The sequence below is a fragment of the Heptranchias perlo genome, chromosome 30, assembly GCF_035084215.1.
Source record: "Heptranchias perlo isolate sHepPer1 chromosome 30, sHepPer1.hap1, whole genome shotgun sequence".
In the NCBI taxonomy this organism is placed as follows: domain Eukaryota; kingdom Metazoa; phylum Chordata; class Chondrichthyes; order Hexanchiformes; family Hexanchidae; genus Heptranchias; species Heptranchias perlo.
In genome coordinates this window covers 26,662,523-26,681,979 of record NC_090354.1, presented here as the reverse complement: position 1 = coordinate 26,681,979, position 19,457 = coordinate 26,662,523, and the positions used below count along the sequence as shown (strand labels likewise).

The following is a 19,457-nucleotide window of genomic DNA, read 5'->3' as shown; positions in this document are numbered from 1 at the left end:
AAGAAACTTGTTGGTAAATTTACTCCCTCCTAAACTCTAATCTTTTATCCACTAGAAGTTGCACAGTGAAAGGAGAAGAATGGTTTCAAATAATGTGCTTTTCTGAGAATATTTCAGAACGACACCCTGTATGAAATGCCACGTTAAATCACTGGACACCCTACATGAGTGACTCACCTCCTGACTCCCCAAAGCCTTTCCACCATCCACAAGGCACTAGTCAGGAGTGTGATGGAATACTCTCCACTTGCCTGGATGAGTGCAGCTCCAACAACACTCAAGAAGCTCGACACCATCCAAGATAAAGCAGCCCGCTTGATTGGCACCCCATCCACCACCCTAAACATTCACTCCCTTCACCACGGGTGCACAGTGGCTGCAGTGTGCACCATCCACAGGATGCACTGCAGCAACTCGCCAAGGCTTCTTCGACAGCACCTCCCAAACCCGCGACCTCTACCACCTAGAAGGACAAGGGCAGCAGGCGCATGGGAACAACACCACCTGCACGTTCCCCTCCAAGTCACACACCATCCCGACTTGGAAATATATCGCCGTTCCTTCATTGTCGCTGGGTCAAAATCCTGGAACTCCCTTCCTAACAGCACTGTGGGAGAACCGTCACCACACGGACTGCAGCGGTTCAAGAAGGCGGCTCACCACCACCTTCTCGAGGGCAATTAGGGATGGGCAATAAATGCCGGCCTTGCCAGCGACGCCCACATCCCGTGAACGAATAAAAAAAAAAATGTGATTACAGGAAGGAATGGGTTTGGACCCTGAACACCTCAAATAACCACCTCCAAAAAAACTTGCTTTTCATTGAGTAGTCTTCCTTCCATTGCCTGCATCAAAAGGTGCTTCAATCAAGTCTAAGGAACTGAACTTAAAAAAAAAACCCATACACTAACCAATTACCAAGGCAATAATGATCCCGAGCAAATGTGTAGGAATATAGGAACAGGAGTAGGCCATTCAGCCCCTCTAGCCTGTTCCACCATTCAATTAGATCATGGCTGATCTGTACCTTAACTCCATCTACCCGCCTTAGTTCCATGACCCTTAATAGCAAAAATCTTTCAATCTCAGTTTTTACATTTTCAATTGACCCCTCAGCCGTCAACAGTTTTTTTTGGGGGGGGGGGGGGGGGGGGGGGGGGGGGAGGGGAAATAAATAGAGTTCCAGAATTCCAATAGCCTTTTGTGTGAAGTGCATCGTGACATCACCCCCCGGTGGCCTAGCTCTAATTTTAAGGTTATGTCCTCTTGTTCTGGACTCCCCCACCAGAGGAAATAGTTTCTCTGTATCCATCCTATCAAATCCTTTAATCATCTTAAACAGATTTACTGATCCAGTTTGCAGCCCAATGGCATTCACCTTGTTCTACAGCAATCAAAACTTCACAGTAGACAGTTGGATAACAGCAAGATCTTTCCTTCCACAAGGCTTTTTTAAAAAAAAAATGAAAACCAGGTAATGGGGCACTTCATAACTTGTGCTGCAGTCCTGGGTGCTAATTAACAGTAGATATTGAGGTTTCATCAATTCTTGTCCAAAAACAAGAACAGCTTCAAAGCACTTTACTTCAGAATACATTTTTTTGAGCAGGGATACAGGAAGGATGACAAGAACAACAGAGTAATCAGTTCATTTCACTTCAATGGCACCATCCACTAATCTATCAGAGCCACACTGACAGGGGCCAGAGAAGACAGCAGCTCAATCACTACCCTCCACCCGACCAGAGGCCCCACAGCAGCAGGTAGTACATGGATGGAGGGAAAATCTAAAGGAAAGCAAGATTGGGGGAGGGCAGCAAAATGAAATAAATGTGTTTGTTTTATATCTCGTCAGGCAGCGAAGAGCCCCCAGGGATGCGTAAAAAATTAGTAGGAATGTATTAAGTATATTCAATGTTTCCAGCAATATTCCCATTTGGTGTCACTGCACCATCAACCTGTGCAACTACTCACCCATCTGTTCCACAAGCTCGACAGGAAAAACTCTCGAAGCAAATGCTCGGCGGAAGATATCGGAAAATTCCTTGTCGAGGCCGCCAATTCCCATTTTCTCAAAGTTCCAGTCTGGGTTAATGATGGACTGTCTGCCCTGCTTGGTTTTAGATTTGCCTTAAAAAAGTAGAAAAAGCCATGACATACTGGTACAAACCTGTCGCCACCCAGTGGTTATGTACGGGACTGAAGCAACAATTAGCAAGTATATTCATTCATTCATGTTGCATCAATTGGTATGCCTGCCTGTTTGTGATTAATAAAGATTTAAAAGCTTTATTAAAATATTTCAAGATGATCAGTTGATAAAAGGATTAATGTGCAAGTATGCAGCACATCTGTGGGCTTTTATTGCATGTATATAATTTAATTGCTACAAAATTTGATTCCAAAGCATTAAGTATGCTTACCTCAAAGATCCCATTACACAGTGCCTATAACTGAACTATCAAATAAAATAGAGAACAAGCATCCAAGGTACAACTTGCACTAGGAAAATTGTGTGTGTGTGTGTGTGTGTGTGTGTGTGTGTGTGTGTGTGTGAGAGAGAGAGAGAGAGAGAGAGAAAGCGCATAATGGAGTTTAGTGAAAGAAGTATTCAGTAAAGAATGTTCTTCATGATCATATTGTTACTGGACCAGTAATCCAGAGAACGCAAATTCAAATTCCACCATGGCAGTTTGAGAATTTGAATTCAGTTTAAAAAAAATTCTGGAAATAAAAAGGTTGTCTAAGTAAAAGTGATCATGAAGCAATCGAATTGTCAGAAAATCCCAACTGGTTCACTAATGTCCTTTAGGGAAAGAAACCTGCTTTCCTATATGAGATTCCAGTCCCACACCAACATGGTTGACTCTGGACTGCTCTAGCAATCCACTCGGTTACCACGATCTTCTCACTGCGACTAGGGATAAGCAATAAATTCCAGCCTTGCCAGTGACACCTACACCCAGAGAATGACTTTTTTAAAAAAAATTACTCCAAATACATGCAATAGATTTCAGCATTAGTTTTATCAACTACCCTGGACATTCATCATTTTACACAAAGACCATCAATTATAAAACCATCAGTAAATAATGAAAGTTCTCCTGAGGTGGAATAAATTGGACAAGTTGAAATGTTCTATTTTCATAGAATAATACAGGACAGAAGGCAGTCATTCGGCCCATTGTGCCTGTGCCATCTCTTTGAAAGAACTATCCAATTAGTTGCACTCCCCTGCAAATTTTACAAGTGATTTCTGTTGGTCCTGCCTCGAGGCAATGAGGACAGGGACTGGATCCGGGGGAGAAGGAGCAGTTTGAGGGTACCCAATCAATCATCGAGGAGCTAGTAAAGCCATGCAATTTATCCTATTCATATATGACATGGTCACAAGACATATCTTTCATTTAGGGGTGGACATCCTTCTGTAAATGCATGTGTTTTTTTTATTTTTGTACATTTGCATTGCTGGTCCATGATCAATGCCACTTTGTCCTTGCTCCATCAGTTTCACTTCTGAATTCCCAAAGTCCTGGAGGCTTGGGCTGCTCTGTGTCGATATTGCTGGATAAGTTGTAAATCCACCACACCCCCTCCCCCCCGCCAAGCCATAAGGACCGTGGAACTCAACCAGGTGAAACTGGTGCAGCAAGAATTAAGAAGGTGGCATCAAGGGACACACTGGGTCTAGGTTGGAGCAGTTTCAGGGAAGAGTAGCAACAAGCTTCAGCCGTGGGGAGAGAAAGGAAAAAAAAATCAGCCAGCGAGAAAGAAGCCCTTTGCAAGATATTGGTGCTATATTGTACAGTTTGACAAAATTTAATCCTTCAAGTTAATAAACTTAGCTGTTCAGCATTTCATAAACATGCAGGAATAAAGGAAGTTTTCACTGATGTAAATGACAATACTTTGGATTATAAAGGCCACAATAAGAGGATGTGAGATGCACTGCCTAATACATTATTTTGTTCCACACATCAAGTAATTTACTTGCTTTCAAAGCCTGTGTTACATTCTTTGGTGTATAGCCATTTATTGGAAGCCTCAAATGTGATCTCACTCCCCGCAGCATACTTCGAACCCCTAACAGAAGCAACTAAGGGCATTGGCAAAGTTGGGTCTGAAGGTGACAATGGCACGGACGAGGGTTTCGGTGCCCGGATATAACAAATGGTCAATTTTTCAGAGGTAGAAGTAGGTGATGGACTGAACGTGGGGTTTGTAGCTCAAGCTTGGGGTCGAGCAGGGCATCGAGGTGGTGCATCGCTCAGTTGAACTTCAAGCATCCAGGAAGGGGGAAGCAGCCAAACAGGGTGGCTTTGGTCTTGCCTGCACTGGGCTGCAGAAAATTCTGGCTCATCAGTGATGTCAGACAGGAAGTCACACCGCACAGCGACAGTGGGCATGTAAAACTGGTTTTTGGCTTACATAGGGTCTATGATGAAGATTGTGCCAACATGTAGAGAAACAATGAGGGGCCCAAGGATCAAACTTTGGAGCAAGTTGGAGATGACCAAAGTATGGGAGTAGAGTTATTGCAGAGGATGCAATAGCTATGTTGTGACAGGTTTGATTGGAATCATTTGAGGGCAGTACCACAGAAGTGGACCACAAAAGAGGAACTGGTGAAGGGTTGTGTAGGCCACTGTGTCAAAGGCCACAGAGAAGTCAAAGAGTTTGATCGCGGCCAGGCATCATGGTCACATTCACCCAAAATGTCATTGATGACCTCGACCAAAGCGGAGATACTGGCCGCTGGAAAAGTTTGTGCTCCAGCCAATGCAATATCTGCTTCATCACAGACAACTACAAAGTGATTATGAGCAGTTACCTGAATTTTCAATACAGAACATTTTTAATAAGAGACACAATTTGCAATACCTTGCAGAACCAATCCTGTTTTTGGACACTTCTCTTTACTAGTCGTTTTTCTTAGATAATTATGCCCCTTCAAGAGCAACTTAAGACCAGAGGGGTGATTTTAAACCCCAACAGGTGGGTTGGGGGCGGGTGGGAGTTGAAAAGAGTTGTTTTTTGGGTCGCGACCGTAACCTGGCTTTATTTCTGGGTTTAACATCGGTGCGTAAAAATTCCCGGGAATGCAAAATCCGAAAATTTTGCGGTTGTGGCCCAAAAAAACTCTTTTCAACCCCACCCGTCCCCAACCCACCCGTTCTTGGGCTTCAAAAATCACCCCCCTTCTGTTTGTTTCAGGTTCATGTCCCTTGTCGAGAGGGAGACAGGCAGGGAGTAGACGAGAGACTGAGGAGGAAAGAATGTCGGTGAGAGAAATCGCACAAGCATTAGAAGAGGCCTAAAAGAAAGGGAGAAACCAGAAAGGAGGAAAGCAAGACAGAAAAAAAGATTGTATTTCAGCCTTACTAGGAACAGTATCCTTACTTAGAAAGACATAAAATGTAGGGAACTACTGAATGAGCTTGTTTTAGATTTACTGTCAAAGTTGACGAGGGTCAGCCGGGAGTAAATGGTGGCTTGAAAAAAACTCATCGACTCCAGCAAAACTGAATTACAAGACTCGGAAATACTCACCAATAAGAGTCAGAGACGAGCTTTCTACCTTTTCAAATATAACCTGGGAATTGGCTATAGCCAGGCCAAGATCGATCTGTGTTCATAAAATAAAAATCAATTACACACAGCAGTATGACCTCTGAGCTATATTGCAACAGCAATTCAGTCTAGAGATGTCACCATTTGAGTACTGGTTCCCTTTATTATGGGTGTATTTAGGTACATTGCCCCTCTATTTTTGTATCTGTCGCAACCCCTTTTCCTGCCTCGCCCAACACCTGCAGCTGAGAGCAAGAGTGCATAGCGTGCCATACTCACATTGTCTGCCCCCTGCCTCCCGTACACAGCAAACAGGCTACCCAGGCATTACTCTTCCCTTCGACCCTTCCTCCCGAGGCCAAAGCTCCATCACTCAAAGTGGGTCACATTAGTAAGAGTGCAGTGAGACCAACCTGTGCCTTTCTCTGCACCACCCTATTTCAGCATTTTACAATTACCTGAGAGAGAAAGGGAAATTAAGCAACGAATGAAAAGAGGCTCCATGAACATCTCCTTCCTCAATGACTGAAGCCCAGCAGGCAAGTGCGGATGACAAGGTTGAAGCATTCGCAATCATCTTCAGCCAGAAGTGCCAAGTGGATGATCCTTCTCGGCCTCCTCCTGATGTCCCCATCATCACAGGTGCCAGTCTTCAGCCAATTTGATTCACTCCACGTGACATTAAGAAACGGCCAAGTGCACTGGACACAGCACTGGCTACAGGCCCCTACAATATCCCAGCTTTAGTGCTGAAAACCAGTACTCCAGAACTGGCTGTGTCCTTAGTCAAGCAGTTCCAGTACAGCTACAACACTGGCATCTACCAGACAATGTGGAAAATTGCCATCCCCACACCTCCACTACTCGCCTTTAAACAGCCACCCAACCTCAAACAGACAATCGTTCGCAACAAATTACCCAGCTTTCAGGAGAACAGCGTCCACGACACCACACAACCCTGCCACGGCAACCTCTGCAAGACATGCCAGATCATCGACACGGATACCACCATCACACGAGAGGACACCACCCACCAGGTACATGGCTCATACTCCTGTGACTCGGCCAACATGGTCTACCTCATACATTGCAGGAAAGGATGCCCCGGAGCATGGTACATTGGCGAGACCATGCAGACACTGCGACAACAGATGAACAGACACCGCGCAACAATCGCCAGACAGGAGGGTTCCCTCCCAGTCGGGGAACACTTCAGCAGTCAAGGACATTCAGCCACCGATCTTTGGGTAAGCGTTCTCCAAGGTGGCCTTCGAGACACACGACAACGCAAAATCGTCGCGCAGAAATTGATAGCCAAGTTCCGCACCCATGAGGACGGCCTCAACCGGGATCTTGGGTTCATGTCACGCTACACGTAACCCCACCAGCGAATAAAAGTTATCTGTTTTTAATTCAACGGGTCATTTTCTGTCTTTCTCTTCCTTTCGGATGTTTCTCCCTCTCTCTGTTTTGCGTTCTGGCCGTTTGTATATTCGGTGGTCCTGTAGGTAACACCTCTGTCTGAACACCTTGATTGCCTTGACAACGGGCAGTTGGAAAGATTATCTGTAATCACCAGGTATTGTTCTCTGAATATAAATGCGAAACGTTCAAGGATTTCCTGACATTCACCCGACGAAGGAGGAAGCCTCCGAAAGCTTGTGATTTTCAAATAAAATTGTTGGACTATAACTTGGTGTTGTAAGATTGTTTACATTTGTCAATCCCAGTCCATCACCGGCATCTCCACATCATGAAAATTGCCCAGGCACGTCTTGTCCACAAAAAAAAAGAAATCCAACCCAGCCAATTACCATCCCACCAGCTTACACTCAATCAGCAAAGTGATAGCACTGTTGATGACTCCTATCAAGCAGCACTGACTCACCAATAGCCTGCTCACCAAAGCGCAGTTTGGGTTCTGCCAGGATCACTCCGTTCCAGACCTCATTACAGCCTTGGTCCAAACACAGACAAAAGAGCTGAATTCCAGGTGAAGTGAGAGGGACTCTCCTTGACATCAAGGCAGCATTTGACAGAGTGTGGCACCAAGGAGAACTGGTAAAACTGAAGTTAATGAGGATCAAGGGGAAAACTCTCCTGTGGCTGGAGTCATACCTAGCAAAAAGTAAGATTGTTGTGGTTGTTGGAGGCCAATCATCTCAGCCCCAGGACATGGCTGCAGGAGTTCCTCAGAGCATCCTTGGCCCAACTATCTTCAGCTGCTTCACCATCCCTTCATCAAAGTCAGAAGTGGAGCTGTTCGCTGATAATTACGCAGCGTTCAGCTTCATTTGCAATTCCTCAGATAATGAAGCAAGACCTGGACAACATCCAGGTTTGGGCTGATGTGTGGCAAATAACAGCTGCAATGACCCCCAGGATGTTGATGGAGGGGGATTTGGCAATGGTAATGCCGTTGAATGTCAAGGGGAGGTGGTGATACACTCTTATTGGAGATGGTAGAATTACAATATATTTAAAGCAAAATATACAGACAAATATAAACTTCTGCAAATCTTTCTCCTTAATGGACACCCGTATCTGTCTTTACTGCATGGTATTGGTCTTCAACATTCCCCTCGAGTTACCATCACCATTAAAAACGGTCTGCGGGAAAGTGAGACATCTAAACACACAAATAATTAACACAAGTCTCATTCAGACCTTCAGCTGTTCTAGTACAATAAACTGTGCCCGCTTTGGCAGTTTCTTCAGTTCTACATTTCTTTACACAGGAGGTACTTAGCAGGCAAAAACACCTATTTATTCATGGCTAAAAAGACCATCAAAAAACAGGAGTGCTACCTCCCGATAATCTATAAGGCAGGAAGTAAGCTTAACACCCACTGGAGAAGATAATTTCGAACAAGCCTGGCATTGCCAGGTTAAATAGGTACAGATGAAGACTCACTCGCTCAATTATTGTCATCCATCCACAGTATTGTCCCTTTTGCTTTCCCCTTGCAACGTTAACCTTGATGTACAGGAAGGGCTTTGCCTTAATGTCTCAGCAAACTTTCAGCACCCCATCAATGAAGCATTCCTTCAGAACTGCATAGCCATGTCAGCCCAATTTATGCACCTCAAGTCTTCATTTGGGGCTCAGACCCACAATCTTCTGACCCAGAGGTGAGAGCGATAAGCCAACACCCCTGCCAACTAAGCCAAGTTGATGGGAGTGATCACAATCACTTATGAACTGTTGGTTTGAGACATAAAGCTGGATAAATATTGCATCCAAAATGTGTCATAAGAACATAAATAGGAACAGGAGTAGGCCATACAGCCCCTCTGCCATTCAATATCACAGCTGATGATCTACCTCAACTCCACTTTCCTGCCCGATCCCCATATCCCTTGATTCCCTTAGTGTTCAAAAATCTAATCGACCTCAGCCTCGAATATACTCAATGACTGAGCATCCACAGCCCTCTGGGGTAGAGAATTACTAAGATTCACACCAGAGTGAAGAAATTCTCACATCTCTGACCCAAATGGCCAAACCCTTATCTTGAGACTATGACCCCCAAGTCTAGACTCTCCAGCCAGGGGAAACAGCCTCTCAGCACCTACCCTGTCAAGCCGCCTCAATCTTATACGTTTCAATGCAATCACCTCATTCGTCTAAACTCTAGAGTATAGGCCCAAGCTGCTCAATCTCTCCTCATAGGACAACCTTCTCATCCCAAGGAATCAATCTAGTGAACCTTCATTGCATCTCCTCTAAGGTAAGTATATCCTTCCTTAGGTAAGGAAATAAAAATTGTACACAGTCCTCCAGGTGTCAAATAACTGATTTTAGTTATATCCTGAAGGAGTGGTACAAATGTAGGTGATGAGTTGAAAACTAATGGAGTTCATCTAAACCAAAATGAACCAATGCCTCAAACTCGACTACAGCAGCAACAGATTCTCTACAGGTGCCTATTAAACCCTCAGAGGTCTTAAACAAATTAGAAATAATTTGTTTGAGAACAGGGTCCTGTTTATTGAACAAAAAGCAAAAAAACTGCCTATGCTTGAAATCTGAAACTAAAACAGAAAATGCTAGAAACACTCAGCACGTCAAGCAACATCTGTGGACAGAACAGATGAGTTAATGTGCAGTCGCTAGTCAAAATCAGACAAAGTTTTGTCCAAGGGTTCACACCCAGAACGTTAAGTGATCGGTTCTCTCCACAGATGCTGCCTGACCTGTTCAGCATTTCTAGCATTTTCTATTTTTGTTCCCCTTTATTAAAAAGGTGGGTTTCACAGTACACGGTTTAAAAATAAAAGTTAATGTTAAAACTCCTACCTTCTGCTGTTTGCTAGAAGTTTGCTCTCCCTTCAGAATGCTGGGGTCCATAGCTTCGATATCCTTCACCACTAACCCAAAGAGTTTGTCATTAAAACTGAACACGAGCTGAAGAGCAAAGCAAGAAATGAAAGAGGTTATTCATCTTAAAACATCGGCTGCAATTTAAAAAAGCTCATCTTTGTGTATTAGTAGATGCGATGCAGGTTATTTTCGTGCGCTGTTATCAGCAAAGATGGCTCAGTTCTACCTCCTCAGAACTAGCACCAGTTCGCAGATATTCATATCAAACTATGGATCGATGACTCAAGTGCATACACGTTAGATCATACCCAAGGATCTTCAGAATATCATTTACTCAATCAATTGTCAGTGAGAAATATTATAACACACAACCTGGCTACTGTGGAGAAATGGTCAGGTATTAACTGGCTTCTAGTTCATTTGCCTATACCTCCATCAAGGTAATATTATTTTACAGGGCATATACACCTGCCTTTATGAAGATAAGAAATTCTAATCAGAACATATTGAGTTACAATCAGACAAGATCCTTGCAGACCTGCTGGATAACGTTAAGGGCTCCTTCACTAAAAAAAAAGCAAGCCAGTGTTTTTTTTTTCCCGGGGGGGGGGGGGCGGGGCGAGGAGAGGAGAAATAAACTTCCCATGCAACATCAGACAAATTTATTCATTTTAGTGCAAGTGCAAACCTTTGGCTGATTTGGGAGGGGGTGAGATCTAACACTACCATGTAAGGCTTCATGATGGAAGATGGCAGGCTGTCCAAGTAAGGCGAGGGATGCATTAGCAACTCATGTGGACGGGTTCATTGTCTTTCATATTCAAGCTGCAAAATGCACCGACATGAGGTGGATGAGGAAATTTTTTTTTTAATTCATTCATGGGATGTGGGCATCGCTGGGGAGGCCAGCATTTATTGCCCATTCCTAATTGCCCTAGAGAAGGTGGTGAGCCGCCTTCTTGAACCGCTGCAGTCCGTGTGGTGAAAGTTCTCCCACAGTGCTGTTAGGTAGGGAGTTCCAGGATTTTGACCCAGCGACGATGAAGGAACGGCGATATATTTCCAAGTCGGGATGGTGTCTGACTTGGAGGGGAATGCGAGGGTGGTGTTGTGCCCAATTGTGGATGCTTTAATCATGATCTTCCAAAACACTCAATTAAGGAATTGTCCCCTTGGATTGGAAAATTGTCAATGTCACTCCACTATTTAAAAAAGGTAGGATAAACTCAGAAGACAGTCCAGAATGTCACCCGAGCACAACGCAACGCCATCAACGCTCTCAAGACCAACCGCAACATCGTCATCAAACCAGCGGACAAAGGAGGAGCCATAGTCATACAGAACAGAACAGACTATTGCAAAGAAGCATACCGACAACTGGACAACCAGGAACACTACAGACGGTTACCCGCAGATCCGACCAAAGAACACACCCACCAGCTCAACAAACTGATCAAGACCTTCGATCCAGACCTTCAAAGCATCCTACGCATTCTCATCCCACGTAATCCCCGCGTGGGAGACTTCTACTGCCTCCCAAAGATACACAAAGCCAACACACCCGGACGTCCCATCGTATCAGGCAACGGAACCCTGTGTGAGAACCTCTCTGGATACATCGAGGGCATCCTGAAACCCATCGTACAGGGAACCCCCAGCTTCTGTCGTGACACTACAGACTTCCTACAAAAACTCAGTACCCACGGACCAGTTGAACCAGGAACACTTCTCACCACGATGGACGTCTCGGCACTATACACCAGTATCCCCCACGATGACGGCATCGCTGCGACAGCATCAATACTCAACACCAACAACAGCCAATCTCCGGAAGCCATCCTACAACTCATCCGCTTCATCCTGGATCACAATGTCTTCACCTTCGATAACCAGTTCTTTACCCAAACACACGGAACAGCCATGGGGACCAAATTCGCACCCCAATACGCCAACATTTTCATGCACAAGTTCGAGCAGGACTTCTTCACTGCACAAGACCTCCAACCAACACTATACACCAGATACATCGACGACATTTTCTTTCTATGGACCCACGGCAAGGAATCACTAAAGAGACTACACGATAACATCAACAAGTTCCATCCCACCATCAAGCTCACCATGGACTACTCCTCAGAATCAGTTTCTTTCTTGGACACACGAATCTCCATCAAAGACGGGCACCTCAGCACCTCACTCTACCGCAAGCCCACGGACAACCTCACGATGCTCCACTTTTCCAGCTTCCACCCTAACCACGTCAAAGAGGCCATCCCCTATGGACAGGCCCTGCGAATACACAGGGTCTGCTCAGACGAGGAGGAACGCGATGGACACCTACAGACGCTGAAAGACGCCCTAGTAAGAACGGGATATGACGCTCGACTCATCGATCGACAGTTCCGACGGGCCACAGCAAAAAATCGCATAGACCTCCTCAGGAGACTAACACGGGACGCAACCAACAGAGTACCCTTTGTCGTCCAGTACTTCCCCGGAGCGGAGAAACTACGCCATGTTCTCCGCAGCCTTCAACATGTCATCAATGAGGACAAACACCTCGCTATGGCCATCCCCACACCTCGCCTTTAAACAGCCACCCAACCTCAAACAGACCATCGTTCGCAGCAAACTACCTAGCTTTCAAGAGAACAGCGTCCACGACGCCACACAACCCTGCCACGGTAACCTCTGCAAGACATGCCAGATCATCGACACAGATACCACCATCACACGAGATGACACCACCCACCAGGTGCATGGTTCATACTCCTGTGACTCGGCCAACGTTGTCTACCTCATACGTTGCAGGAAAGGATGCCCCAGAGCATGGTACATTGGCGAGACCATGCAGACGCTGCGACAACGGATGAACGGACACCGCGCAACAATCGCCAAACAGGAGGGTTCCCTCCCAGTCGGGGAACACTTCAGCAGTCATGGACATTCATCCACCGACCTTCGGGTAAGCGTACTCCAAGGCGGCCTTCGAGACACACGACAACGCAAAATCGTCGAGCAGAAATTGATAGCCAAGTTCCGCACCCATGAGGACGGCCTCAACCGGGATCTTGGGTTCATGTCACGCTACACGTTACCCCACCAGCGAACAAATGTTATCTGTTTTTAATATAATGGGTCATTTGCTGGCTCTCTCTGCCTTCTGGATGTTTCTGCCTCTCTGTTTTTTTTCTCTGTTTTTTCCCTGTTTGTTTTTTTGTTGAATGTGTATTCGGGGGTTCTGCAGGTGACACCTCTCTGTCTGAACACGGTGATTGCCTTGGCAACGGGCAGTTGCAGGGGCAGTCTGTAAACACCATGTATTGTTCAATATGTATAAATGCGTAGGCTTCAAGGAGCTCTTGAAACATTTGCCTGAGGAAGGAGAAAATCTCCGAAAGCTTGTGAATTTAAAATAAAATTGCTGGACTATAACTTGGTGTTGTAAAATTGTTTACAATTGTCAACCCCAGTCCATCACCGGCATCTCCACATCATGACTACCTAGTTAGGTGGCACAGTAAGTAGAAGCAGAAAGTTGCAAAGGGACATTGATAGGTTAAGAGTAGGCAAAATTGTGTCAGATGGAGTTCAATGTGGGGAAATGTGAGGTCATCTACTTTGGACCCAAGAAAGATAGGTCAGAATATTTTCTAAATGGCAGGAAGCTAGGAACTGTGGATCAGCAAAAAGATTTAGGGGCTCAAGTACAGAAATCAAAGCTAGTGGACAGATACAAAAAATAATTTGAAAGGCTAATGGAATGTTGGCCTTTATCTCAAGGGGTCTGAATACGAAGTGGTGAAAGTTATGTTAGTTACAGAAAGCTCTGGTTAGACCCCATTTAGACTACAGTGTTCCATTCTGGGTACTGCACTTCAGGAAGTATATATTGGCCTTTGAGTGGGTGCAGTGCAGAATCACCAGAATGATAGCGGGGCTAAAAGGGTTAAATTATGAGTGTCACTTGCATAGACTAGGCTTATATTCCATTGAACATGCAAGATTGAGGGATAACCCAATTGTGGTGTGTAAGTCGATTAAAAAGGAGTTGATCGGGTAGAGAGAGAAACTATTTCCTCTGGCGGAGCAGTCCAGAACAAGGGGGCACAACCTTAAAATTAGAGCTAGGCCATTCAGGGATGATGTCAGGAGGCACTTCACACAAAGGGTAGTGGAAATTTGGAACACTCCCCCAAAAAGCTGTTGAGACTGGGGGGGGGGGGGTCAATTGAAAATTTCAAAACGGAGATTAATAGATTTTTGTTAGGCAACGGTATTAAGGGTTACAGAACCAAGGCAGGTAAATGAAGCTAAGCTACAGATCAGCCATGATCTAAATGAATGGTGGAACAGGCTCAAGGGGCTGAATGGCCTATTCCTGTTCCTATGGGCTAGCAGCAGGCAAACATAACATAGGGTTTTTAACATAGTCACTTCAAAGTTTGCCAAGTCAAATTTCTGTTTCCGTGCTATATATTCTATGTAAACAGGCCATTCGGCCCAACAGGTCATTGACAGTGTTTATGCTCCACACGAGCCTCCTCCCTCCCTACTTGATCTAACTCAGCATATCCTCCTATTCCTTTCTCCCTCAGGTGTTTATCTAACTTCCCCTTAAATGCATTTTGCTAGTCGCCTCAACTACTCCTTGTGGTAGCGAGTTCCGCATTCTAACCACTCTCTGGCGAAAGAAGTTTCTCCTGAATTCCCCATTGGATTTATTAGTGACAATCTTATATTTATGATTCCTAGTTCTGGACTCCCCTGCAAGTGGAAACACCATCTCTACATCTACCCTATCAAACCTTTTCATAGTCTTAAAGGCCTCTATCAGGTCACCCCTCGGTCTTCTCTTTGAGAGAAGAGCCCTTGCATGTTCAATCTTCCCTGATTGATAGAACCTCTCCATTCTGGTATCATCCTAGCATATCTTTTTTGCACCCTCTCCAATGCCTCTATGTCCTTTTTATAATATAGAAACCAGAACTATTCACTGTACTCCAAGTGTGGTTTAACCAAGGTTCCATATACATTTAACATAACTTCTTTGCTTTTCAATTCTATCCCTCTAGAAATGAGCCCTAGTGCGTGTTTTTGTTTTTAAAATGGCTTTATTAACCTGCGTCACTACATTTAGTGATGTGTATCTGTACCCCCAGATCTCTCTACTCCTCTATCCCATTTAGACTCATTCTTCCTACCAAAACGTAATACGTCACACTTATCGATATTGAAATTCATTTGCCAATTACACACCCATTCTGCAAGTTTATTAACATCTTCCTGTATTTTGTCGTATTCCTCCTCAGTATTAACTATGCCCCCCAATTTGGTGTCGTCCGCAAATTTTGAAATTGTACTTCCGATTCTTGAGTCCAAATCGTTTATGTAAATAACGGCCAACACTGGTCTCAGCCCTGATTCTTGTGGATGTCAAATCTCCACCGAATATACGAAACAACTTCTTTCAGCGGACAGGAACTGTACCTGCTGGTGTGTAGAAAAGGCCTGGCTGTTGAACTGCTGAATGAACTCTGCTGCCATCTTGTCAGTGTCGTATGGGTTTGAGTCCACATTCTTCTTCTGTAAGAAGTCGATTTCAATCACCATGGTTCCGATGCACTGCTTTGCTTTGTCAAAGCCATAGGGGGTTACTGCAGAAAGACAAGTGCGGGAAAGGCTAAGCAGGTCATACAATGTTGGTCATTTTCATCAAAACATTCTGGCTTTTAAAAAAATTATTCCTGATCATGTTTCAACAATTTTTCCTCTAAACATGGACAGAATTGCCCATGCCATCCAGAACCTCTCATATGAGACACTCAAATTTTGATTCTGGAGGCCACTTAGCTGCACTATGGGATAGTGTCTGGTGGTGGTCTGCATTCTTAGCTCATCTCCTCTCCAGCACACCATTAAAAAAAAATACATGTATATAATCTACATAAAACCCAAAACAAAGTATCTTAAACAGTATTAACCCAGTCAGTGATTACGCGAACCCAAAGGACAGCACATCCAAAAACATAAAACTCTCAGTACTGAACGGAGGGTGTTGTCCTCGACTGGCTGATGAAATCCTGGAAGTTTTGAACATTCAACCTTGTGACACCACTTGGCTCAGTTGGGAGCACTCATCTGACACTTCACAAGCAAAGGCATTGATGAGGGCTTCAGCAGCAGACTGAAACAGGTATTTGTGCAAGTGGGATACATTTCAGAGATGCAAAACTGCAGTTTTGGTATTTCCTGGATGTGGGGTAGGATGGTCAGCTCTGGATAAAGTACAACCCCAATGTTAAGCACTGCCTGTTCAAACTGAGTGGGCAGTCTATGCAATTGGTGTCATGTAGGTGCTGGTGGGAACCAAAATGGGTAGCTTTGGTTTTGTTGACTGAGCTGACTAAAATTTCAGTTGACCCATGGACTCAATGGTAAACAGGTAGATGAACAGTTTGGCTACAGATGGGGTCAGTTGTGAGGGCAGAGAAGTAAGGATGGATGTCATCAACATACATGGTTCAGCTGACCTCATGTTCTTGATGTCCCAAGGGATGAAGGAACATGAAGGGTAAAGTGCAGTAGCTGCATTAGGACATGTAGAACCAGGAAAGTGTGCCAGGTAGATTGACATACAGTGGAGGAGAATGGTGCGCCCAAGGTGGCCAAGAGGTCAAGAAGGTTCGGGAAGGGACAAGTCAGTCATACAGGACATCACTGGTGATTAACCAGGGTGGATTGAAAACTGGAGGAGAGACTCAAAAGGAAATGTTACGAGAGGTGGACAAAGTTTGGCAGTGCCCCAACGTCAGAGCAAGTTGGCTGTTCAGCAGACAAAAAGGACACATCACCAACCCACCGCCCCCCCCCCCAAGAAATGTATGCCCCGGAATACTGTCCCGATAGCACTGGGCATAATTTTAGCTCGTAGCTGGGAACCCAGTGAGTCTGTAGATATTCGCATGGGGATCCACTAAGCCAAATGAGCGTGTCGCAATCTGCGATCGCACCTTAATTGAAGGTAAGTAAGTATTCGTGCTTCGGGGTTTCCCACGCACCAGGCAGCCAGATTGACGGGAGGGAAAGAAGCTGCAAATCGGAGAGGGGAGAGATCAATCGTGGGCAGTCAGCATCGCAGGGGGTGGTGGGGGAAGGAAACAGGGGACAGTCCACCATGGAGGAGGGTGGTCAACCATCGGATGGGGGGGGGGGGGGGAGGGGGGGCCAGGGAGGAAAAAAGAGGTGGGGGTCATGTCGTGCCAGATGAACTTGTTGGACCTGGAAGCAGCACACCTGCTCCACCTGGCCCACAAGCAGTGCAATAAAGACACTTAACTCATGGATCTGGTCTTTCCGCCTGCTTTTACCTGATGTGAATCACAAACAATGGGAAACCCGAACAGGTAAGGTTAAATTTGTTTGACATTTCTAATACATAAAATATTAAGTGCCTCAACTATTGCAATGACGTACATTGCCTCTTTCAGTTTCGGCCCGTCGGCTTTAAGTGGGGACGGGACTTTTGGGTTTCTGTTGCTCCTGCACGTGCATGTGCATCCACACACACCTGGGTTAAACCCAGAAGTGGGAGTGTTGGAACCAAGATGCGGTCCCACTCATTAAAATCAACAATTTTTACTGCCCAGTCACTCCCAACCCACCCGTTCTTGGGGGGTTAAAATTACCCCCATTGAGTCCAAAAAGGACATTCCTTTGTGAAAACACCTCGTCTGTTGGACTGCTTTCGCATCAGTTCAAATCTTTTAGATGCAAGTTAGAAAAGCTTGTAGTGCTTCAGCAGAAGCAGCAAACTAGATGAGTCATCTTAAGGTTATAACCAGTTATATTTTGTGATACTCATAAAATAGGAGGATTTCACCGAACTTGTCAGGAACAACAATATGCCTTCATATGGCACCTGTAATATGGGAAAAGTCCTGGAGCATAATCAGACAAAAATTGACAAAAAATGTTAAATTAAAATGACTAGAAACAAAAAAAAGTTAGGAAAAATGATCTCACCAATCTGATAGTTAATGGATCAATAAATGCTTGGCCTAGTAATCCCGTACTAAGGACCATTATAGAACCAGGCAAATAAGAATTTGATCTGCTAGGTCAGGCTGCAGTAGCACTGTAGTGAACCTGTGATTGGAAATACCGGTACATGATGTATTTGTGCTGCTCCATCACTACTGTCACTCTTATTAAATTCTAATATTGCATTATTAACCAATCAACCAAATGTCTCGGTGATGCCTCTGTAAACAGGCCAGAAGGGACCACCAGCAGCACCCAGGGCAATGTTTTCTGTACAACAGTCAACTCTAAATTAGGCGCCATTACTTTCAACTCAAGGGGTTACAAGACCCAAGGAGGTTTTAACCCCGCATTGAGGGATTGCAGTGATACTACACCAAACAAACCAAAGACCCATCCTCTCATCGTGACCCACCAGAGAGGATGCAAATTCACCCTCACCTGAGATTCCAACAGTGCCTCAGGTAGAAAGAAGGGATACGGGTGTCTGAGAGGGTTCCTAACTGGAGAAATTAGAACTGATGATGGTATCACAGTTAATGTCACCACAACTACTCAGAGCTTGGGCTAGCTGACTCAGCTAGTCAGCCCACCTGCTGAAACCTCAAGGTTTGGTTTCATATACAAATATCAACGTTGAGCACATCATGCAATAAAAAAGGTCAATATGCCCATTGTTTACAGGCCCTATGCCAAGTCAATTTCTTGTGTTCTCAAGGAGGTAGTACCTGCCCTGGAAGCACATTGAAAGTTTAAAGAAAAGATAAGCTCAGCTGGCTGCTAGTATTTTCACTAAGTCTTCGGTTGAAAGAGAAAAGAACGAACTTGCATTTGTACATTCTCAGGCTGTTTCGAAGCACTTCACAGCCAATGAATTACTTTTCAAATGGAGTCATTGTTTTATTTGTAGGAAAATGCAACAGCCAACTTGCAGAGCAAGGTCCCACAAGCAGCAAGGAGATGAATAAACAAACTATTTTTCAGTGGTGTTAATTGAGGGATAACTGTTGGCCAGGACATAAGAACTCCCCTGCTCTTCTGTGAACAGTGCCATGGGATCTTTAATATCCATTTGAGGCGGCAGCTGGGACCCTGGTTTAACATCCCATCCGAAAGACGCCACCTGTGACAATGAACACTCGCTCAGTGCTGTGCTGAAATTAACTGTCAAAGCCAATACTTGAGCAAGATTGAAACTACAGCAGAATTGAAATGGGTTAAGACCTTCTTTGCTCTGGAATATAATGATCATACATTTCACTGCAGTGCCTGACTTGCACACCAATTAAACTGGTGACTTAAAAGTATTACTGCCATAACTCTAACGACTCCATGTGGGCTCTATTTACAGTCCAGCGATTGGACTCGCTCAAAAGATCAGCAAATTTACCCAGTCAGCAGTTGATCCCTGGCCTGTACTTTGTTGATCTCAGCTGGGACTTAAAAGGCACACCTGGCTTCGCTAGGGGGGGGAAGAAAATATAATTTGGCCAAATGTTCTTGCTTCTTTCCTATCCAC

The 19,457-nt window shown here is 44.8% G+C and overlaps 1 protein-coding gene across 2 annotated transcripts in view; it reads right to left on the bottom strand.

Moving 5' to 3' along the window:
* The window catches only part of LOC137300014 (vesicle-fusing ATPase), a 218,961-nt gene that overhangs the window by 133,237 nt on the left and 66,267 nt on the right, over window positions 1-19,457 (bottom strand). For both annotated transcript variants that reach the window (XM_067969099.1, XM_067969100.1), the window contains exons 5-8: window positions 15,386-15,552; window positions 9,872-9,979; window positions 5,551-5,626; window positions 1,975-2,130 (exon numbers count right to left, since the gene is read on the bottom strand). In XM_067969099.1, the coding sequence (XP_067825200.1) occupies window positions 1,975-2,130; window positions 5,551-5,626; window positions 9,872-9,979; window positions 15,386-15,552 (507 nt within the window). The remainder of the gene's footprint in view (window positions 1-1,974; window positions 2,131-5,550; window positions 5,627-9,871; window positions 9,980-15,385; window positions 15,553-19,457) is intronic.